This window comes from Chamaea fasciata, unplaced genomic scaffold (assembly GCF_029207755.1).
Source record: "Chamaea fasciata isolate MVZ Bird 193981 ecotype frontalis unplaced genomic scaffold, bChaFas1.0.hap1 SCAF_1, whole genome shotgun sequence".
NCBI lineage: Eukaryota > Metazoa > Chordata > Aves > Passeriformes > Sylviidae > Chamaea > Chamaea fasciata.
In genome coordinates, this window is record NW_027094086.1 from 47,207,281 (window position 1) to 47,231,264 (window position 23,984).

Sequence of the window (23,984 nt, forward strand, 5' to 3'; positions counted from 1 at the left end):
AGAGATGCAGAGATGATGGATACCTGCTTATGTGGGCAAATCAACATCCTAAACCTACAGAAATATTTGCAGAAAGCAAGCTGGACTCAGCAGCTTCTAAAAAGTACTTTAAAAACCCACCAGGTTGAAACAACCAAACAAGAAAATGAAAGGTTTTAGGAACATACTACCTGCTTATGTGGGCAAATCAGCATGCTAAACCTACAGAAATATTTGCAGAAAGCAAGCTGGACTTAGCAGCTTCTAAAAAGTACTTTAAAACCCCACCAGGTTAAAACAACCAAACAAGAAAATGAAAGGTTTTAGAAACATACTGCATTTATTGGTCCCACAATTCCTAACTTTGTAACAAACCCCCAGAGTTTCACTCCTTAAAGTGCTTCAAACTCCATTTATATTATTATTATTATTACTTTTAACATCAATGTACATATCTGTATAAGCAACAATCCAAAGAAATTTATATTTTTATAAAATTCTTTATATTAACGGATCAAACTTGCTCTCAAGGTGGCCAACATTAAGGCAAAATTCCAAAAATTAAGACACTGGAGTTGCTCAAGTCTCTGGTGTTGTGGGTGAGAGCAGAATTTGGCCCAGTAGGGCATATGCAATTATATTTTCTGCATATATCTCAAAAGGCACAATGGATTACCTCAGAAATCAATAACATTTAAAAGGAAGTTTGTCAAAGCAAATACTTTTCGTTTGCTTTGGCACAGTCCACATCCAGAGGATGCATTTGCTCACCAGCTGTTCAGAACAAGGAGCCTGATGCTGAGCAGCAAAGGGGAATCCATGCAGTTCTTCAGCAGACACAGCCCCGATGTGTGCATGACAACTCTAACAGCACAGTTACTTCTCTGGGCACCCGTGCAAGTTCACTGCACCGTGAACCTCTGAAATTCTCCTAGTGGAGACATGTTTGTCATTGATGGTAATATTCCAAAGACAGCCAAAAAATGGTTCTTCAACTGGAAGCCATGGGGTGTCCAAATTTGCTACAAAAAACATGGCGAGAAGACCAAGTTAATAACAATTATTTTAAAGAACATTAATTATGGCAAGGCTTTCAAAATAGGAGATATATCACATCTTCTGTTATGATATAGGGATACATGAATGGGACCTTTGTTTTGGAAAGGAAAAAACATGAAAAAATAAGAAGCAATAATATTACCTGGAATTTTGCCGAAATAGAGTGGCTGGTACACACGTCTAAGAGAAGAGGGTTGAAGTTCAGTGGTATAGTTACTCTGTGTGCCCACCTCTAGCCACACTGTGTTTTTCTTCTGAGAGACTGCAAAGAAACAGGTAAATGAGAACTCTTTCTCAACCCTATTAAGGGATCTGCTAGATATGGCACTATTTTTAAATAGCATCTTTCTTGAAATTAAGGGCACAAAAGAAACAGATTTTATTTTAATTCACTGTCAGACTGACAAACCTAGGTCATCGGGGGCCTAACAGAGCCTACCAAAAAATTTATGTAAAGCCTTTCATTAACACAAGGCACATTGTTCTAAAGAGTATTCTCAGACTAAACAGAAGTAACATGATTAATAAAAATTTGAAGCTGCAGTGCTCTGTGCCCACTGTGCCTTCAAAGCTTCAAAAGAAATGGTATGTACAATGTACCTGCAATGGTATGCCACTGTCCATCAGACAGAGGTTTCTTAGGTGTGACTGATGTCTGGAATTCTCCAGCATCACTATTTCCAGCAGCAATGACCTGTAAAGAAGTTAACTGTTAAGCTACTGTTACAAAGAACAGGAGCAACAGGGGAAGGTCAGAATGAGGGCAATACAGCTGGAATGGGAACAGTCTGTACCCACCTTTCCTCCTTTCATGTAAACAGTCAAGTAGTTGTCTTGCTTGCTTCCAGAATGGAGGAGTACACCTGCTGAACTCCTTGGTCGAATGGTAAATACAATCCTGAAATCCAATCCCATCAGCAAATTACCTGTGAAGAATTAAACAGTGGGGAGAGCAGAGAGGAATGATCGTAGGTGGAGACGATTGGAAAACCACATAAAAACAAGTAACCCATATACCTACATGTTTCAGACATAATTCCATATACCATAATCTCTACACAGCTTACCAATGGTAATATATCCTCCTTCATTAAAGAAGTAAATCCCTGTGTCCATGGGAACATCCAGGCATGGAAGTATGCCATTTTTTTGTTGAGGTGCATTCATGACTTTTCCATTCACCTTAAAATTCCTCAGGCAACCCTTGAAACTCTTCATTGGTATATTCTGAAAGCATATTTCAAAACATGAATACTGAAGTGTTACGGCTTTTTTTTAAGTAATAATACTAAACATTGGTTCTTTTGGACTGTTGGACTATAGAAAGCCAACTGGCACTAAAGGCACCTAACACCCATCTTTGATGCAGTGAAAAGGTATTGCAAAATTCAAAAAGTGCTTGAAATCCAGTAAGAGTTGATTTTGAATTAACATGACTCCTACTTGTAAAACAGATACTTCCCAATGATGTATCAAAAAGACAGTGCAAGATTAATTGTGAAATCCCAAGCAGCCCTTCCCTTCCTAAGTCTGTTTATTTAAATCTGACTTTATAAAATACCCTGGATCATTAACTCTCCCCTTTTTAAAATAGAAACCACACATATTTCAGATTAAAATCCAGTTCTACATCCATAATTCCTTAATGATTTTTTTTTTTGCTTCTCTACTGATTATTGCTTAGTCCACTGAGGTCAATGTTTTGCAGAAAGATGATATCGCTGGAATTAAAAATATGACTTTGGCCTACTCTGTTTTTAAGGAATAAAAATGAAAAGAGTACATGGGTTGCATCAGTGTCTCAGCAACATGTTGAAAATACACATCCAGGTGAAGGCTGTGTGAATGGGTGAGGAAAAAGATCTGTAATGAACCACTGCAAACACCAGTCCTAGATGGTGCTCATGTGGTCCTTGGAAATCCCCTCCAAAGCTTTTCAGCATGGAAATCCTACGTATGAAAGACTTTCCCATATAATTACTGCAGCATGGGGATTGTGTGTGGATGTGTCAATTATTTACCTGTTTCTTCAGTGGTGGCAGCCCTCCCACGTAGACTGGTGGCTTAATGCTGATGGCATTTGTTGCCAATTTCCTGTGCTGGGCCCTTAGACCATCAACGACAAGGCGAGCGCTCTTCCCATCCGTGCTGAAGACCACCTTTCCAGGAGGCAAACATAACAGGATAAAAAACCCAAAAGCCAACGAAAGCCACTGCAGATTTTCTCTGTCTTTAAATTAAACACCAGGTTGTTGAAATATTTATACTGCAAATAACATCCTGGGACCATCAGGTTCAATAAGATCTCTCAGATCAAGATGACTCTTGATAGGTCAACCACATGAAATTTCAGGCATAGGAATTAATTTCCGATGACCAAAACTGAGTTTTTACTCTCTAAAAAACGTAATAGGCTGTGCCTGCTGAATGCTAGTTATGCTATCACTGTGGTTCCATACTACTTACAGTGTGCCATTGCCCATCATTGTATTTAATACTGGTTTTGACTTTGATTTGTTCTTCTCCAGAGCCAAGTGAAAAGACAAAACGTCCTTTTGAAATGTGAAGAGCCATGTAAGACTCCTCAGAGCTTTCCTCCATGAAAACTATTAATCCTCTTGGTGATCGAGTCCGTACATCTATAGAAACATGTAACCTGTAGAGGAAAGTAAGCATATTCCAGTATAGGTCTATTTTGTTAGTTTTATCTTTTCTGTTCTCCAGTGAAACTCCATTTGTGAAATGCAGAATAACATTTGGGTGTAATCATGGCATTATGCACTACATTTTTAAATGTGAATGAAACTTGATACATTCAGGCTTAGGAACTGGCATTAACATGCACCATAATTGTCCACCACATGCCAGCCAATCTACTCAGTTTAGGTAAATGTTTGCAAGGAAAAAAAAAAAAAAAGCCTGAACTTTTAGAAACACCTTTTGTTATGGCCCAAGACATAAATAAGAAGAAAATCCTTACACTCAACACCCAAAGAGTCAAGCAGCTTTGAAAATTCAAGTACGAGGAGAACAGAGAATGTTTTCATTACCTGTCTGTAGATAACAATGGAGAAAACATGTAGGATATGAAGCTGTTGGGGATGCTTCCAAGGAGATGCGCTTCACTGCTGTCATGTAGCAGAGCTGGCAGAGTGTGGTTTTGCACCTTAGTAGCTTTCAAATAATCAAGGTATTTTTCATTCTGTGCACACAAGGCAGAATTGAAACATTTACTATAAGTGCACATAAATAGAAACATTTTAATCAACACATTTAAGAGCTCCCACCCAAGGCAGTCGACAGCCTTCCCTAAAAGACAGAAAAGCTGTTTTCATTCCAGACAGGTAGGAGTTTAGCATGAAACTCCCAACACAGGGAGAACTTGCTTCAGATGTGAAATGGAAGGAAAGGACGAACATCTGAATCTCAGTTCCAGAAATGATGGCTGTGCAAATATAGCCTGGGCATCAATATGGAGTAAAGGTGACAGTAATAATAAGCATACCTTGAGCATCTTAAGCCTGAGAGGATTTTTAAATTCCTGCAGCAACACTGGTTCAAGGTTTTCATATTCCTGGCAAGCTCCGAGGGATACACCAGTCTTGCCAGTATTAACAACAAGATTTTGAACCTCAGGGAGCTGACCTGCCCTGTTGTGATGAAAGCAGTAAGTGCTGTGACTCAGCATTCCTTTTCTTTAGTGTAATCAATGACAAACATATTGTAAAACTGTGTTCTGCACAAAATTTATTTCCCAGTGACAAGATAGTAAAGTGCCAAATCTTATTTTTCAACGAAAAATGTACATTCAATGCTGCAATGCTGTGAAATATTTACCCTGGTTCTGCTCATTTCTTTTTGGCCATAGAAAAACTGATGTTCTGTTCTCATCTATTCTAAACAAAGAAAAGGTGGGGGTTTTTTTTGTTTTGTCTTGTTGGTTTTTTTTTTGTTTGTTTTGTTTTTTTGTTTGTTTTGTTTTTTTTTTTGTTGTTGTTTGTTTTTTTTGTTTGTTTTTTGCTAAACGCCATTTAAAAACACAAACATATATGGTCCTTGAAAAAAGAGAAAAAAATGACAGCAGCCTTGATTAAGATTTCTGAATAAGACTACAAAATTTTGATTGGTAATTATACATAACCAGTTTCAAATCAAGAAAATTGAACATCATCAGGTTCTGCTCCCTGTCTCTTAAATAAGATGTTCTAATGAGTTTTCTCAAGGGACAAAGCCCATCACAACTTCATATGTAGCTCTAGTATTATAACCAAATTATCAGAAAGACTGTCAAAGCCGATTTACCCTGTGTATAAAGAATAATATTAAGTAATAATATAATGTTCTAAGTTGTACAAAGCATCTCTAATCAGTAAATTACAAAACATTTTACAGCTACAAAAAAGCTACAAAGCTCCTTGCTTGTGGTTTTCTATGAGAAGGGTGTTAGATTTGTGAGCAGAACCTGAACTTCTATAATGATGGTCATTCTCCATTCACTCCATTAGACCAGCTACAGCATTAATTCTTCATTTACTTTGGCACAAAAACTTTCTGAATTTGTTTTCTGATGGGAAGTTTAATATATAGGTCACTTCTGAATGCCTTTTCCTGGTCTTAAAAAAATTAAGAGCCAGACACGGTTAAGGGATAAGGGGTTTTTACCTCAGTATTTTAATAAGGATCCTTAGGGTGTACCGTTTTGCCAAGGCGGGATGCGCCAAAATGCACACACACGATAGATTGTGTATACAATTTATAGAGTTTACAGATTAGCATAGCTAACAAGGATGACTTGGGAGGCTTGGATGAATAGTGTGATATTCCTCCATCTGAGGAATTCCCCCCCTGGATGGGAAGAATCTTCGTTTCCCAGATATGTTCTTGGTTTCCCAAAATAGCGTAGGGCTTTCCAGCCTCTTACGAGGCCTCTAGGATGTTTGGTCTTCTGGCTCAACAGACCACTAGGACTATGCTGAGCTACCAGACTTAAGGAATTACAAGTATGCATGCTAGGAGTACTGAGGATACATAAAAGGTATGTAAAAGAAAAAGCAAAAAAATCATTTCGGCATCACTTCATTGCCTTGTAGTGCTTTAAATGAAGACATAATTTGAGCAGCCTGGTCTAGTGGAAGGTGTCCCTGCTCATTGCTGGGGGCTAAAACTAGAGGATCTTGAAAGGTGCCTTCCAACCCATCCCATTTTGTGGTTCTATGACAAACAAATCAAAATACACTATTTTTTTAAAACTCTACACTTGTATAAATACTCATCAAAAACGTAGCTAACACAAAGCCCCACTGGGACATGACTTATGACGCATGGAACGCTTGTCTTCTAGAAACATATTTATGCCTTTTTTTTTTTTTTCTCCTAAATTTTGCCTGTAAGGTGTCTCTAATAATCAGACAAACAGGTGAAAAAAAAGAGACAGCCTAAATCAGGCAGATGATTTCTACTTGTTTGTGTAACTATTTTGGTTCCGTCAGCTTTGTTCCTTTCACTACCTGGTTCCCTGGGGAGCTATAATGATACAATCTAGCAAATCCTTTTGGATGCCTTGTTGGGATATATCCAATTCACCCTGCAGTGTTCATTCTTTGGCTAACAGACTACTAAACAGGTATGCTTCAGACAAAAAATCCTTTACATCTGAGCCGCAGATTTAATTATAACTGGATCCCATGTATTACATACCTGAATGAAAGAGTATTTGAGGGCAGCAAAGTTATGCATTCATTAAGGTTTCACACACATAGAAGAAAAGCATTTTAGCAAAATGTAATTTTAATATGATTAAAGAAGGAAAACAGGCCAAAATGCATGAAATGTAATTCTTTCTAGGCCAAATACCTTTTAATAAAGATGTTTGAGATGCAGCCTTCAAAATTATCTCCACCGAATTTTATAGGTCTGTTTGATCCCTGTGAGCTTGATGACCTGGGAGAGTCAACTGCTTTTGTTTCATCATCAACCATCAGATGTACTCTGAAAAAAGTGAATGAAAATAAGCATAGGAAACGAAATTAAATATATATATATATATATATAAAAAAAAGAACCATTTGACAGATGTGTTTTCTTGTTACATTGTGATGAGCTAGAGCTTCATAAGCTTACTTCTGGGACTTTTTCAGTATGTGTTTGTTGACTGCTGTGAAATTGCCCTGCTTTTCCGTATTAGATAATGAGCAAGAGGTGAAGTTCATACTTCAGTCCTATAGTGAAATCATGGTGCAATTAAAATTAATGAAAAAGCTCTCATTGTCAACTGTGGGACAGGATTTAATTCTTTGTGTCAAAATGAAACAATATTAAGTTATAATCACCCAAGGTTATAGCAAACCATTCAAAACTTCCCACTTCAACTAACATTTATGTAATTTCATGCATTCCACAGCAGTCAGTATGATTTAGGAGCTTTTCAGTAAATTGTCTCTTCTGATAGCAAATATCTGCATAACAGATCATTATTGAAAAAACACACACAGCATTTGCTTCTTCCCTGGTCCTATAACCACCTGTGTTACAGGGACACACGTGAAGGTTATGGGAAGGGGAAGAGCTCCAAAGACTCCAAAGCTCTACCTAGACAAGCAGTCAAAACTCACACAACCTATAAAAGAAATGCATAGTAGGGTACAGCTGAAACATCACAGGTACCAGCATGCACATTTATAGAACAAAAATCTCCTTTCCCTTCATTATTTAGGTATCCTCTGCAAGAAGAGGCCATTTTAAGCTATTTATCCAAAGGATTAGTCCCACAAAATTTGATTTTCCTTTCTCCAACCACAACATATAAGAACTAGATGAAGAACTGGACTCACCTGTTTTCAATTTTTATTAATGTCACATAATGCATTGACCCATCTTCATAATTCTTTTCCAGTTTAATTTCCATATCTCGGATCTTTGCAGTTACAGAGCCAGGACTCAGAAAGATGGAAAGAACATCAGGCTACAAAAGAACCCCACAAAACGATCAGCTAAATAAATGCAAGAGCCTTTAGTTCTTGCTACTGCCATTAATACAGTTCTCAGTGGGTGCCAGTAGCCAACAAATTTTCTTACACTAGAACTGCATTTCTCAGTCATCTAGTACCAGATATGTACCAAATTCTGCATGATGAGCATAGCTTCCATTTCAAAATACTTCTGCACTCTGAATAGCAAACATTTCTTTAAAATACTTGTTTATTTTTACAAAAAGCAGAGGAGTCAGTTCTCCACTTCTCAAATGCCGGGTGTGCACTCACTTCTTAGCTCCTCCAGCCAGCCAGAATGGGGTTCTACTTAAACTTCCCTGCTTTCTGAGGGATCATGGCCAGAACCAATCCCTTTCCTCTGCCTATTTGGACATGGGTCACATTTCTGTGTGGGAAGAGTGCCATTTTTCCTTGAGAAAATTTTCAGCCAATTAAGCAACAATTTTCTTCCTGGGATGGTGGTGTCAGATGCATGAGCTACTCGGCAGAAGGCTCTAGTTCAAAGTTTAGTTACTCATTGCACTACTTGTTGGCCATGTGAAGAAACTGCCAGAATGCATTTCTCTGGCCTATGACATGCAAGATGCCACACTCAAAAAAGGCATTTCTTACCTTAAAACACAGGAATCTACATGAGACTCATGACACAAACTGAAATGACTGATTCAGAGATTAAACCCATCACATATGCTAAGCTGAATGTGTTTCATACCCGTAGATTGTAATTTAAGAGTGTTCCAGTTGAAGCTGTGGTCTGAAAGCCAAAGCCAACTTGGAAATCCTGGGGAAATTGGAAATCTGCTGCACTCAGGCTCAATGTTCCATCCCTGGAGAAAGCTGCAGATCTGACAAGCTGTAAGAAAGAAAATAGTTCTTTCAGTGATTTTCCTTTTAATCAGAAGAAATGCCAATATGAGACAACAGCTGCCCTGCTCAACATAATTGTGATCAGCTCCAGTCAAAACCAAGCACAAGGCAAACCTCAAAAGCCATTATTTCAGTACAGAACAGACTGTCAGAGTTGGCTTCACCAGCATTAACTATGGTCTGAGAAACTCTAAAAAGAGAGAGGAGGCTTGCTGAGAATAATGAACTGTTTGTCTCTAGCTACTGTGGCTTTGAAAGTTTTCACATTTGGGGACACAAAACGGAGTAGCTGGAGGAATAGTTCATAACTATGAAGCTGTGCAGATGAGCTACATAACTGAAACTGTGTGAGTCATAGGACACCTTCTAATACATGAGAAGTTTTATAGATACAGAGAATGAAGATTAAATTCTCTGCAAAGATAGTCTGTGAAGAAATCACTCTGTGAAAGGTTTAGATGCCACAAGTAAAAGAAAATAAGCACAAACTTTCAGTGAAAGACTGTAGTAAAAATGGCAAATGAGATCAGGCACCATGTAAGCAGCATTAAGTAGAAGCAGAAGCATAGTTTTCATCTTTTCATGCAGTACTAGTTAAGCCAGCACTGAAATATCGTGTTGCCCCATTTTAAAAACAATGTGGCAAAACTCAGGGATGCACAGAAAATAATTAGAAAACAATCAGATGAGTGGAGCCTTAGAATAAGAGACTTTGATGGAAGTAGTCTGTTAAGATCTTTTAAGAAAAAAGGCTGAGAGGTCATTTAATTAAGAAGTGTAAAAACCTTGGCAAGAGAAAAGATATGGAATAGTATTAGGTATTCCAGCCTAATTAATAAGAGCAACTGGAAGCCAACAAGTTTACAAGGTAAATATGAATACTTAATTGTAAATATTATTAATAAGTGGGTGGACTATGTGCTGTAACAAGCTATCACAATAGGGCTGGTGTCTCTTTCATTTCCATATCTTCACACCCAATCCAGGTTCTTTTACTGCCATCACATGTTAACCAAATATAATTTTTGACCTAAGCAAAACATAATGGTCCAGGATTTATAGACAAACCAGAGTCTGTGAACTCCAGCAGAAGTTTTTGAGGAAATGTATTAGTTACCTTCCAGTCATCTGAGCATTTCTTGCTGACACCAAAAGTCTTATCAAAAACAACAGATGCAGTGCTTGGGTTTTTCACATTCTTCATGCAGCCCCGGAATGGAGGTGTGGATATATTGAATCTGGTTTCAGGGAGGGGAAGGAAAAGGAGTTCAGTAGCCTGGCATTTCAAAGCAGACACCACCACACCATAGTAACCTACAAATGCTGACAATATAAGAAATAGAAAAAGAGAAAGAGAGCAATCTTTCTTGTGTACACATATTCATGCTGATCAAACCCCATCTTTAGGATGAGCTTCAACAAAGATCTCACCATTAGCCAAAAATCATGGATTATGACCATGTATTATACGCTTGGTTTTTTATGTCACATTAGATAGTTGATACAGAGTGTGAAAAAATTATGTAAGGAAAGAGTTTAGATGGAGTTTCCCTACAAAGCCTGTATATTACAATCTTTTTATAGTTTACTCACTGTTCCCGTAGAAATGATGGAACTCCACCTAGGTAGTACTCAGTGAAACTGAAGACATGTATGTTGGCTTTAATGTCAGGACTGACGTACACAACTTTGTTTCTTCGGTCAAGCACCACATTAATCTGAAATACACAAATAATGAGAACCACTTCACTTGGCAGAAACAAAAATCATTTACCTGATTAAAAGTATCCCCACAGAGCAGGACACAGTGATGTTTTTTTCCCCTTCCTCTCATTTACTAGTGACTTAAATCAAGGATAACTGCAGTAGTTCAAAGGTACTTTGCAAACTTTATCCTTGTCAAGACAAGGAAAATGTTCAACTATCCAAATACAAGGTGAGGTTTTATTTTCATCTGAAAGATTGCCCTAAAAACACACTTCACCTAAGATTCAGATATTGTCTTTGCAGCTGAAGATTCAGAAGCTGCTGCCTGAAGAAAAACTAAGTCAGTCAGCTGGCTGAAGGTAACTTGATCCAGTAGAGTATAAAGATTCCTTGCAGCAGACCCTGCAGTTTATGCTATTTAGCTGGAAATATATTAAGGAGAAAAGCGAGAACTAACCAACAAGGAAATAAAAGATTTTTTTACAGTATCTTTATGATTTCACTCTGGTAGTGCTACAAAAGAGCTGGGCTAAACCTAAGGGGACAAGCAACAACAAAGACTGCAAGGGAGTAATCTCTATAAAGATCAGCCCACTCTGAAGAAATAAATCCTTGGGTGGTGAAAACACTAATCTAAGTGTGAAACTAATGCAAAAAATTGCAATGTGCACAGCTATCTTTAGGTAAAGCATTGCTCTGACAAATTTCTTTCCTTTGGTGGTTTCACTGTTAAAACTGACCTATTCACATTAAAGCAGGACAAGAGAAAGATTCATTTTCACATCTCCAAACTAGTCCCCAGTGACTTGATATCCTCACACAAAAGGAAAACTCCTCAACTAAACTTTACAACAGGACAGTTTCAATTAATGTCAATTTTTTCAAATAATGATCCCTTGATTCTTTAAAATTACATACTTGTTGATATGTTCCATCATTTACAGTTTTTTTGGCTTCTATTTCTTCTGGAGTTTCAGAGTCAAGTTTGTATCTAAAAACTGTATGACCATTTTTAATAAGCACACTGATGAACTGATCCTGCAATTAAAAAAAATACAAAAACAAGACAAACAAACACCAACACAATTAAACTGCCACAATTTCAGATATATATTTCACTGTCATATGAATAATTTTAATGAAGCTATCTAGTTGCTTCAAGAAAGCTTTTTGGGGAAAGGATAACACAAGGCCTAAAACTTACACTAATCAATCATAATTACTTTAAACTATTATAAACAGATCTGGTATCAGCTGTAGGTATTCTCCAAATTTCTAAAGGACTTTGTGTCATTTCAAATGTCTACTGACTTCTTATATCATGGAAAAATTATTCAGAATATGTCCCAGTGATTATAAATATGCCTACAAGATTACTAGATAAATAGCAGCACTGTGGTTATGAGCATCTTTACAGGTACAAGTCATCGTGTCACTTCCTATATTCTTTCTTACTCTGTTTCCATATACTTCTAGATTTGGGAGGAGTGCACTTCCAATTTTGGAGGATTTCAATATTCCAGTGTTGGTTTGATTCCGATTACATTCTCCTTTCCTGTCCTCAGTTCTGAATTCTCTGCATGGCCTAATGGAGGAGTTCCTTGGAATGATTTTTTACTCAGCCTTGACAAAGTGAGTATTCAGCAACCATTGTAGAATCATTGAGCTGGAAGGGACCCATAAGTCCAACTCCCTGTTTCTTGCACAACTACCTAAGACTAAACCAAATGACATTAAACATACAGCAGAATCTATTCATTTTTCACACAGATGAAAATAACGCTTTTAGGACATTATTACTATGTTATTACTATGGCTAACATGTTCTTTAATAAGCAAGGTTTTTAAGATGTTCTTCCACTACAAAACAGACAGAAGCATTCCACACATTACCCCATTTGCTGCAAAAAACACAATGCCTTCATCTGCAGTCGTCTCAATTGTCTGCTCGTACCGTACTCGTTGGGCAATCCTTTCTGCCGCTGTGACACTGGCATAACCAGTGCCCTCAAAATAGCTTTGGTCAGTTTCCTCTTTATACCTGTAATAATTCAATGTCTCAGGTGTGAATATGTGACAGCAAAAACTTCTACTACGTGGACTTACTGCCATTATAATTTTAAAAGAGGTTAAGTTAAAGCATTTGGTATAGGGCCAAATTCTGATCTAACCCAAGTAGAGAGAAAACCTTCCACTGGCTTCTATCAGATTTACAAATGGTCTTTAGAGAGGAAATCATTAATGACTTACTTTTTTGAACTTAATGTAATATTTACTTTATAAAGTAGACGAACACATTAGTCTGCAAATGTGTCTGGATTTTATAACACTTAAATTTAAACAGATTGAAATTGCCATAGACATGAATCATGTCATTATTGAGAATTTTCTCTAAGAAATGTAATAATGACCAAGAGTTAGAAAAAATCACCACTTTAGCTACAGTGGTTATTCTTCTGGATGTGAAAAAACAAGAATTCATAACTATAAAATCACAGAACTGTGAAATACTTCTGTGTTCATATCATACCTTCTGCAGGGCTGCACTTCAGTGGTGTTGAGATTAAAAGTCCTCTTGAAGTTGTAAAGGCTGATAATACGCTCATTGAGGCTGTTTAATTCAATGCAGCCTTCATAACGAGGATAGTTGAGATTACGTGGAGGCTGCAAAAGAGTGTCATTAATTAGTTAACAAAATTTTACATTGCTATCTAACTGCTAAGACTTACTGCAAATATTATTAAGACACAAAATATGACATTCTAAATATGTAAAAAAAGATACTATGTGCTTGTATATAATACCCAAACCATCTGATACAACCCTAGGTGTACTGCAGCACAATATAAAATAGAGTCATATGGATTTGGAACAATATTTAGCAGGGCTGGACAGGTTTCATGCTCTCCTTGGCAAGTGAAAAATCATCATGCTCCCTTCTTTGAGCTCTAACATGCTGCAAGCCAGGCAGATTCTGCAGGAAGTAGCATCTCCTTGCATCTCATCTATTCCTACTGACATGGATAAATTTTTACACATGCTTTTGAAAGACTGCTAGTTCCAATCTTTACTTGTAAGAACAATGGAATGATTGACACAAAATTTCTTTAAAACTCTAGAAAACTCTGTACCCTAAAATCTGGTGGGTATCCTCCAACATAAAAGACAACAGTGCTGGGATCAAGATTGAGGAGCATGTCACTGTCTCCACTGCTTGCACTTCTAGGGCTTTCAGGATCTGGAGAAATTGATGTTGCTGCTTTGATGTACTTCAGCTTTGCATACTGGTAAATCCTAAAATCAAAACAGAGAGGGAGAATATCACATCACACTAATAAAAGATGTTATTAGCAGGTTTACAAGAAGATTGTTGTATGCTGTGGGTCTTATACCTTTCAAATGTAACTTGATCCATAACAGCTTCCTCAGTTTTGCTTTGAGTCACCAATGACTGCACTCTCACTTCTCCATCATCACCTCCCAGGTTATAAACACAAGTAAGGTAACCATCTTTCACAGCCATACCAATGTAGTCCTTGGTAGCCTAAAAATAGCAAAGCAAATAATAATTAATACATGATTAATTGTAATGAAGGTAAAATACAGCAGCACTTCCTTAGAGACATCATCATGCTGTGCCTGAGTCATAAGAAATCCACCCACCTAATGATGAGAATTAAGTTTATCAGTTCTGGGAAGAAAAAACTGTAATCCTATATGTTGCACTGATTCAATGGATATTGTTATAAATTAACTGAAAATTCATGTGTGGCTTTTTAATTTTGTAACAACAGTATCTAAAATATTTTTCTCACTTCTAACATCTCCCAGCTAAAGCTATGAAAACTTGACACCTTTTCTAAGAACTAGATTCAACATCTGTGACTTAAAAAAGATGTTCAAAACAACACTCAGTGAAGGACAATGGTCCCTACTGAGGTGACTGGGAGAAGTCATTTTCCCCCCAAAACCACATTTTATTTCTTCAAGATACTGTATTTCAGAAGTAACCATTAAAATGCTTTCAACTGATGTTCTGGCTAGTTATTCAGAGGATAAAATTATTAAATTCAGTGTAGAACAAATACCTCTAAACAGCTTTCTGTGTAGGCACAAGGCTCACTTCAGATACAGCTGCTGTCAAATAACAAGAAACCACATGCAGGAAATTTTTAAAATGTTTGATGGTGATTGAGCAAACCTAAATGCACAAACAGGTCTGCATTATTCAGCACATTTAGAAGACAAAAAAAAAAAAAAGAGCTGAGGGGCTGAAGTTTAAAACTGAAATGATCCTTTTTTTTTAACCAACAGAGAAATTCAGAGTGACTTATATTGTGAAGAGTCAAAACTCTGAGGCAGGAGTTGGGCTGTCTTTGTGCTGACTGGTGCAGAAACTGACAGGTCTGGTAAGAATGTGTGATGGTATCCATGATGGAGAAGTAACTTTTAAAGGAGCAAAAGAACAAAACATCAAAGGACAAGGCTCAGCCACTTGTTAGTTACTTTGCTAGGGAAGGAATGAACAAAACACTTCTACCACCACTTAAAGGCAATTTTAAAGAAATAGGCCAACAGAGGTACAAACTTCAGTCAGAACAGATCACTTCCCATCCTTTTCTCAAAACATGATGTCTGGACTAAAAATCAGATTAAATATCAAAATATACGTACATCTTTATTACCCAGGTACAGGACAAACCTATTTGCCCTCTGGGGGGTGTCTGGTTCTTGCTGAGGTCTTTGGATAAATAAGGAAAGTGAGGTATAGCCCTTGAGATCTTCAAGGTTGCTCGGAGGTCGAACCTCTACACCAGAGCTGCCATTGAACCTCATAGGAATAGCAACCTGTTAAGAAAACCAAAGCTCAGTGTATTACAATTAACTATTGCTACTACTCCTGTTTCACTCATGTGCTTAATTGCCAAGTAACCCATTACACATCCTAGTCATGTTTCAGCCATTAATTACCAGTGATTTGGACTCTGATCCTACCAAACAAAATAATTAAGCAACAGACTGGATAACACAGCAGTCTGTACTCTCAATACTTAACACACCACTTTTTTGTTCCAGACATCAATTAATCAACCTTTACAGTGCCTCTGTCAAGTAACTGTTACCTTCAATACACAAACAGGGAAGGATGTGCCCTGCAGCTCCGAAGAGCAAGTCTATGAATTATTGAGATGTCTACAAAGACATACTGGTGCTCCACTTAGCTGGACCTAGACTGTCTGTTGGGAAATACAACGCATCTCTGATATTATAAAGACACATCCTATTATAGCTAAATACACCATGATCGCTGGTTCCTCTTATTCACTGTAACTCTAGGCTATTTGTGATCATCTCAGGGATGCTTCTTAGTACCTGAGACCACACTATTGCTTCAGCAACTACAGCAGATGTTTAAATGAGAAAGGGCAGTCTAATAAGCTGCCAGTAGCCAATTTCTAACATTTTGGAGCAGCTGGAGTAATGGGAGCACAGGGCTGCACAACTTTGGCAGTGTCAGCTTTCAATTGACCATGCATGGGTGGAGAGCCCTGTCTCTAAGCAGTAGAGCCAGGTCTGTCCCTGCTGCCAAAGCCACCAAAATGTACCTTGGAAGGCAAGAGGCTGCTGTACAAATAAGTATTACAGAGATGCCCTGGGAAAAACAAAAAAAATCTAAAGGGAGAAAGATGCAGCAGGATGCTACTGCATCCTGTCATTGTTTATGTAGGAATTATTAGGCTTCCCATCACCACAGTTACTTCAGTTGCTGGGTAGTGCTCTTGAATTAGATTTATGTCTGGCATTTCACACATGTTTAAATAAAATGATTTAGAAAGAGAAAGAGGAACGAAAGTACTGTTATGTGTCCAAACCACTGAGGTCAAGCATGATTGCAATGCTCGGGACAGACCTTATTTGCAGCATCTCTTGCCTGCTGAATCAGCTCTCTTATGCGATTTATGTTCTCAGAGATGTTGGTTATTGGCATCAGCTGTCGGTTGATACTCTCGATCTTGCTGAACAGATCTGGAAGTTGGTTTGTCAAATTTTTTACTGCAATGAAAGAATGCAAATCATTGATATTAAAAAGGAGGAGGAAAACAAGATGCAAAAATATGGTATCACTACACAATTATCAAAAAAGTAGTGGACAGGGTAATGAGAAAACAGTTTTGACCGGTCCTACAATATTAGGAAGCTCTCACTAAAAGTAGCAGTTTATAGAGAAGTTATTGTACTTCTGAAATTTGCGGCCAAAGGTATTTCCAAAAATGTTTTAGGTAAAGGTCCAGAAAAAAGTATTAAATAGAACAGTGATGTGGACTATGACATTATTACCCAGTGACTGTGGATGCTAGGGGAGAATGAGGATAAAGGACAGCAGACAGGACTCAGGCTCCTAGTATCTCCTACTGCCACTGTCAGAAAATGAATAATGCGGTAGGCAGACTGCTGGCCTGGCTGACTAGGGCATGAATTATATTCTTGGGTCAAGGTTGCTAATCAGCACAGTTTAGTAGTGAGTCTTAAAGTATCAGGTCAGGTTTATTTCAGAGAAAAGAAAATAATGAGAATTTCAACTTTCATTATAACAGGAAACAATTCCTCATCTCCAGTGACTGCAAAAAGCCAAAACCAAAACAAAAAATCCACCCTGAAAGTATTTGCAGACTTCAACCCTATGATGCAGGAGGCAAATAAAATTAAATCCAGACCTTTTGTTCTTCTAAATATGACTTATAAACCAGTTTCATAACTGCAGGGATGACTTACAACCCTGTAATACCATGCAGGACTAGCTCTTGTATTTATATTATTTAAAATGTTTTCCTGTTTACTTGAATTTATCAGATAAAGCTGCCGAAAAGATGTAAAATTAAATTGTTTGGGAGTGTGATTGCCCCTTATTTTGTATTCAGCACAGGCTCTGTGCAATCCTTTTCACTTAATTTCAGCTAACAGATATGTAGTCTAAGATAATTGTCTAGGGCCCTTCTCTAGCCAATGTAGTAGAAAACTACATAATCACAGAGCAGCTGAGGTTGGAAAGAACCTCTGGAGATCCCAATGTCCAACCCCTGTGTTCAAGCTGGGCCACCTAGGTCCAGTTTCCCAGAATTCTGTCTTGGCAGGCTTCTGAATATTCCCAAGGATGGAGACTACACAACATCTCTGGGCAACCTGTGCCAGTACTCAGTCACCCTCACAGTAAAAGAACTCTTTTGTCATATTCAGAGGGAATCTCATGTGTTTCAACTTTTACCCCAAGGTCACATTGCTGGCTCATCTTCAACTTTGTGCCCACCAAGACCCCCAGGTCCTTTTTTACAAAGCTTTTTCCAGTTTGGCCACCTGCTCAGCCTGCTGTTTACTGGTACATGGGTTCATTTCTCCTCAGGTGCAGGAATTCATGAAGTTCCTGGCAGTTTATTTCCACAGTCTGTTGAGGTTTGTCTGGATGGCAGCAAGACCATCTGCTGTACCAGTCACTCCTTCTAGTTTAGTGTCAGGAGCAAACGTGCTGAGGCACACTCTGCCTCATCATCCAGATCATTAATAAAGATATTGAACAGGATCAGACCCAGTATTGACCACTGAGGTCCCCCATTAGTCACTGGCCTTCTAATGTCTAGAGACCAGTCATGGCACTGACTTTTAACATATAAGGAGCTTTTAACATACACCACAGAATGGCTTGAGTTACCCTCTGCTGTGCCTGTCCCTTTCTACCAGCCACGAAAGGTGGCCAGAACACTAGCTTAGGGTACATGACTAACTTTTGAATGCAAAACTGGCCATGTTCACCCTACAGTGATTTGGCAGGTCCCACACAGCACCTGCAATACCTGAATTGTCTGCCTCCATCAGTGCTTTATTGAAGCTGGCAGTCTGTGTGCTTCCATAGTTACTCTTAATTCTTTCCACTTCTGCTTTAATTGGGACCAGATCATCCAATACACTATTGGTGACAGAATTGGCATTTTCTGCCATGTTCCTTGCACTGGTGATGATACTGTCGATGTCACCTGAAACACACAGAAATGAACATGCAGATTTTTATAGTAACAGATGAAAGGGGCAGGCCAGAAGTGATGGGTAAGTAACAAACCTCTGTTTATGCCATTGAGATTGTTTTGAGCAGTGACAAGATCAATTTTCAGTGTATTCGTCTTTCCATCAGCGACATCAAGTCTTTGCTTTAGGTCTTCAAGGTTTGGACCAAGAGCTGAAAAACAGTGAAAGCCCCAAAAGAATTTTAAAGAAAAATATCAATTTTCTGCAAGACAGATGGTGTTGCAGCACTTATCTACACTCTTACACAGCTCATGCTGCCACTGAGCATTGAGTGCACTGCAAAACAAGTACAAAGCAAAGAATTTGCTGGACAGGAGGACTGCAAAGCTGTACAGCATAGCAGAAGCAGGAAATCCACTTTCTTGCTTTTTTTTCTGTGGGAAATAACCATCACAAAAAGTCCCATTGAAATGGAACTACGTTTTTTTAATTGAAAAAGTGCTGAAGGGCTTTGCCGAGATGTGAAAATTTATCGTTCAAGGAAAGCTTCTCATGTTGTATCAACATTTCTAGTACCACTTTCTTTCTTAGTACCTTGCAATGTTCTTTTAGTCTCCTGTGCTTGATCCATGAGCTCACTGCTCTCAGTTTTTAACCTTGCAGCTTTTCCTGATAGGTCTTCTCTCTTCACAGTCTGATAATAGAAGCATGGTACTGTAAGATCACTTGATAATTACATTAAAATTTAAAGAGTAAAAGAGATGGCCCAATCCAATTTAAAGAAATCCCAACTATACAAGGGCAGAGATCTCATCTAATGAACATCACCTTTAGCAACAACTACCAAGGTTAATTTAAGCAAACTACAACCTTCGTCTTCAGCAAACTTCAGATGGATTTTAGGGCATTAGGAGGAAATTACTAGCATACAGCTGTTGGATGTTATGTCTCTGCTGAAGAGCTTGTGGGTATTAGTAGTGCAGAATAAAGGAGAATACCTGAAATCACCTGCAGTGTCTGCAGTGATTACCAAGCTTGCCTTGTAATATCTTTTCATTTTGCACTGAAAGCAACAGTCAGTGCTCATATGGACAGTTCCATCAGAAAGGCCTGGTTAGTGCTGAGCCAAGACTAATTAATCAACATGCAGAACAGCCACTCATTTAAAAGGTCACAGAAAAATAAAGCATGCCAAGACACAGGTGTTACATTTTGGGGTCACTGGAATAGTTAAAATAAAACTCCAGTTGTAACAAGTTTACCATAATCTGGCCACTTACTTACCGATAAAGCCGAGTCAGCTGCTTTCCCAGCTTGGTTGGCGGCCTCCTCTGCTGCCTTGATGGTACCAATAATATTGTCATAGGCAGTAGAAGCTTCCACAGCACAGCCTATCAACCCGTCCTTCCTGGCACTGTTCTTTATTCTGTGGGAAACAGGGTGAAAAATGCAGCCTTCTGCCAAGGCTGTGAGATGGATTCCAAACAGATCTGAACTCAGTATTTTCTACGTAACACCAATAACAGAAAACTTTTTTCCATTAGATCTGTAACTTCATTCTACAAAAATATCAAATTTGGAGATAGACCAGCATGGACTCTTCAGAAGATAGAATAAGTTCAGGTGTGTGGAAAAGCACAGCTGTGAGACTCCAAAGCAGCCTTCAAATGACTAAGATGGAGAGAATTCACCAAAGCACATGGTCAGTAATAAGGCACCTCAATCACAGACCTCCGAATACAATTCAGTTAAGAGGAATTCAGAGAACTGTAGATGCCAGATCATGGAGCAACTCCAAGAGCTTTTGTGTTTTCCACAAGAAGCAGCACAGCAGCTCTGGAACCAGAAACAACAGACAAAATCTTTTCTACCCACATCCTTTGAACTGTACAACTGTCTAGTATTAGGTGCCTTGTATTTGTGACAACAGTGCCTTCTTTATTGAAAAAAATCACACTGAAAACTAACAAAAAAAAGATAATGAAAATGTGGATTTTTCTTCAAGAATTTTACAGCCACGTTAGGTATTTTGGAATTTAACTTTCTGAGACTTTCCAGTTGGTGCAATGACAAAATGTGAACAATTTGCATAGGGAAAAATAAATCAGGATTTCACTTTTTTTTTCATTTTGTTCTGACGTATCACAGAAGGCCTCCAAAACTCTTACAATTCCAATGCAAAGTACAAATAATGGAGAGAGAAACACTTGATTCCTTTCAAGTTTATAATATTTTTGCCTTTCTAGAAGATTCATGGAAGGATGAGAAAACTAGAGGAGGTCTTTTCCTCCATACTGCTGAGCAGGCACATCTGAAGAGTGCCAAGACAGCATTTATTCCAATTATTTGCCTCAATTCTTTGACACCGTAAAAACATCCCTGAGTAAGAGTACCTGAAATAACTCTACAAAAAATATGCTAAACATCTTCCCACTCTGTATATGAGGATTTTCTCTTGCTAGTAAGATGTTAATGAAGTGTTAGTACAGTAGTATAAAACAGTATTATGTGAATTCACACTTCTGGGGGAGAAAAAAATCTGGAAAATACAGGAAGATCTGCTTTTTGAAGAAAAAGAAAAATTGCGTACATCATGGAGAAACAGAAAGAGACCAACTTAATTTCTCTCTAGCTTTGCAAATGGTTATAAAAACAAGTGAAATTACAGACCATTACAACAACAGATGTTCTGTACAAAAATTACTAATTTACAGGAATGGCAACATACTCTTCCAGTTTTTTTGCCGAATCTTGCAAATATTTGGCATGTTCCTCGGCCTTCACCACCAGCGGTTCTTTGCTTGCCGATGAGAGATTTGCCACTTTTTCATTCATATCCTTCCTTGCCCCATCCAGCTGAGCAGCTAGGGTTTCGTATTCCTATGGTTTTAAAAATATATAATTTTACTTGTATTTTTACGTGTTTCATTTTGTCCATGTCTACTTCAGTGTTACACATACCTTGCACCTGAGGAGACCAAAGGGAAAACTATTCCCTTCCAACTTACACTGCAGGTTACTGGAAACAACTGGCAGTCGTTACATTATGCTTCCAGACCCATTACGTAAAAGCTGAGTCAGAGCAAAGACCCTTCCAGCCTAGTATGTTGCCTCTTTAACAGTGGCTAAAAGCAACTAACCAAAAAGAAATACAAGAATAGCACAATTGCTTATGGCACTTCTTACAGATGTTCTCCCAAATTCTGACATCTGCGGCTCAGTGTCTTTCTCAGCCACATCACAACCCTCAACAAGTTTCTCTCACAGAAACCTGTGCAGGCAGGCAGACTCTTTTTGCATCCAGGATGGGCTGCGAGATCCTTTCTTTCTTGACTGGCTCAGATAAGCCTCATCTCCAACAAGATATTGGGATTTTTAACCCTCTCTTAAGGTGGTAAACTTTACCTCTTTGCTCTCTTGCAATAATCCAAGTACACTCTTAGCTTGTGTCAGGGAAGACTGGGCCGAGCTCAGAATATTCAAGACACCATTCTGTTGCACATTTGTCTTTTCAACCCGTTTCTGAGGAAAAATGAGTAGTTGAACAACATGTTATTGACTTAAGAAAAGGGGCAGAAAAAGCAATATCTTGAAACCAAAATTAAAACAAAACAAAACAACAAACCCAAACCTAATCTAGCTGGCAGTAGGATTTACCGAGGGAACAGTCACATTTTTTTTCTTAAATATGGACATGAGTGTGCTAAACCAGTGATACAATTCAGCCAGGCTACAATTAAGAGAATGTGTCCTGCAGCACACACTTATTCCTTGTAATCTTTTACCAGCACTAAAATTCAAACACTGCTCAGTAGTAACAGCTGCTCCTTGTCCTGATGAGACCTCAGAAGCTGTTCTGTAGAATATTAATCCCAAATAATTTAACAGTATTGCACACATTTTTACTCCCACCTTTCATGGCTGTTAAAGCTAAATACTTTAAAGAACTTACTACGAAAAGTACATCAGCATCAGGAGTTTGGTATAGAAAAGGAAACAAAAACACTAGTGGCAGCTGGAAAGAAGTGCTGGGAAGAGACTCTCCTTCCCTGCGCTCATCAGAGCTATGTCTTGGTCACGCTGCTCTGGTCACACCAAGAGGCCATAAGCAGCAGTGCACTACATTTACACCTGTCCATACGCACACCAGAAGATGGGAAGAGACCCTGAAGAAAGTCTAAAGAATTAGTGCTGCTTGGCTTCGTGAGGTCAAAAGCAGCAACCAAAACCACTTCTTATCTTCTGAAGTTTAATTTTTTTCTCCTGAACCCCAACATTACCTTAATGTCTTCTAACAGAACTGTGTTGTCTCTGTTTAAGCCTTCAGCCTGCTTGATTTGTCCTGTTGCATCATTCAGAGCTTCACGAAGGTCAGTGATTTTGGATTCATATTCATTCAGTGCATCCCTCACAACTTTAATAAGCCCACGATTTTCTTGGTGATACCTTTGTAGTTCATTCTTAACACGTGCCAGTACTGCAGTATCAGGACCAGAAAGAAAAGTTTTTTTCAGAGAAGAAGGGAACTGATACAAACTTCGTTAAAAAGGGCTTGACACTTAGGATCATAAAGCTGTTCTTGTGTGAACTGAGCATCTTCTGCAACGCTAATTTCAGTGCTACTATAGCAAAGATACTATTCAGCATCTTGCTGGATCAAATCTGCTCACTAGTTTGCTGCTGCAGACACAGAGCACAGATAAATGTTCTCTTAATTAAGTAAGTATGAGGCTGATCTGAAAATACTAATTTTCTTTTTTATATGAAAATAACAATTTCATCAACAATTTCATCTACAACTGCACTAGTTATCAAACCCTCCTCTGTAATCAATGGAAAGATAGATATAGGCACATTTAATTTCAAAGAATATATGAACACAAAAGATGTCAAATTAATCACACCCTTAAACATGCCCATTTCACTGCCAATAAAACAGGATACAGAAGAATCACTCAGAGGTAGGCATCATTGTTCAAGGTTAAGGGAAATTAACTGTCGCTCATATGGGCTTTCACATTTCTCCACCATGCCCCTGGTTAGGAGAGAAGCTTGCAACTTTTCTTGATATCTCCACTGTCTGGAATCAAGTTTCTGAATGTTCCGGTCAAACACTTGCAGAGAACATGACAGGGAGTACTAGTGCAACTAGAACTCCTGAACTTCCTCGTCCTTGTATGACCTGGCCCTTGGACTACTCCAGCAGCTTCTGAAAATCTGTTGTTAAATTAAACATGCAATTCCTCTAAAATAACTCTATATACCACTGCCTATCTCTTACAATACACAGAAGCATTGCATAGGTTGTGTTGGGATTTGCTACATCTTTATTTTACTGAGATTGATCTAGTTACAAAAGAAGGATCT

At 38.2% G+C, this 23,984-nt stretch overlaps 1 protein-coding gene across 1 annotated transcript in view; it reads right to left on the reverse strand.

Moving 5' to 3' along the window:
• Positions 1-300: 300 nt before the first annotated feature.
• LAMA3 (laminin subunit alpha 3) overlaps positions 301-23,984 on the reverse strand; it is a 106,527-nt gene continuing 82,843 nt past the window's right edge. Inside the window, exons 50-77 of the mRNA XM_066182428.1 lie at positions 22,898-23,094; positions 22,023-22,139; positions 21,346-21,497; positions 19,902-20,043; positions 19,212-19,311; positions 18,712-18,828; positions 18,449-18,628; positions 16,513-16,655; positions 15,276-15,449; positions 13,994-14,145; positions 13,733-13,895; positions 13,132-13,265; positions 12,495-12,642; positions 11,520-11,639; positions 10,488-10,612; positions 10,012-10,132; positions 8,740-8,880; positions 7,869-7,999; positions 6,892-7,026; positions 4,544-4,688; positions 4,089-4,240; positions 3,505-3,694; positions 3,060-3,197; positions 2,106-2,265; positions 1,837-1,964; positions 1,639-1,732; positions 1,181-1,300; positions 301-1,001 (exon numbers count right to left, since the gene is read on the reverse strand). Of these exons, the coding sequence (XP_066038525.1) occupies positions 856-1,001; positions 1,181-1,300; positions 1,639-1,732; positions 1,837-1,964; positions 2,106-2,265; positions 3,060-3,197; positions 3,505-3,694; positions 4,089-4,240; positions 4,544-4,688; positions 6,892-7,026; positions 7,869-7,999; positions 8,740-8,880; positions 10,012-10,132; positions 10,488-10,612; positions 11,520-11,639; positions 12,495-12,642; positions 13,132-13,265; positions 13,733-13,895; positions 13,994-14,145; positions 15,276-15,449; positions 16,513-16,655; positions 18,449-18,628; positions 18,712-18,828; positions 19,212-19,311; positions 19,902-20,043; positions 21,346-21,497; positions 22,023-22,139; positions 22,898-23,094 (3,965 nt within the window). The 3' untranslated portion in view covers positions 301-855. The remainder of the gene's footprint in view (positions 1,002-1,180; positions 1,301-1,638; positions 1,733-1,836; positions 1,965-2,105; positions 2,266-3,059; positions 3,198-3,504; positions 3,695-4,088; positions 4,241-4,543; positions 4,689-6,891; positions 7,027-7,868; positions 8,000-8,739; positions 8,881-10,011; positions 10,133-10,487; positions 10,613-11,519; positions 11,640-12,494; positions 12,643-13,131; positions 13,266-13,732; positions 13,896-13,993; positions 14,146-15,275; positions 15,450-16,512; positions 16,656-18,448; positions 18,629-18,711; positions 18,829-19,211; positions 19,312-19,901; positions 20,044-21,345; positions 21,498-22,022; positions 22,140-22,897; positions 23,095-23,984) is intronic.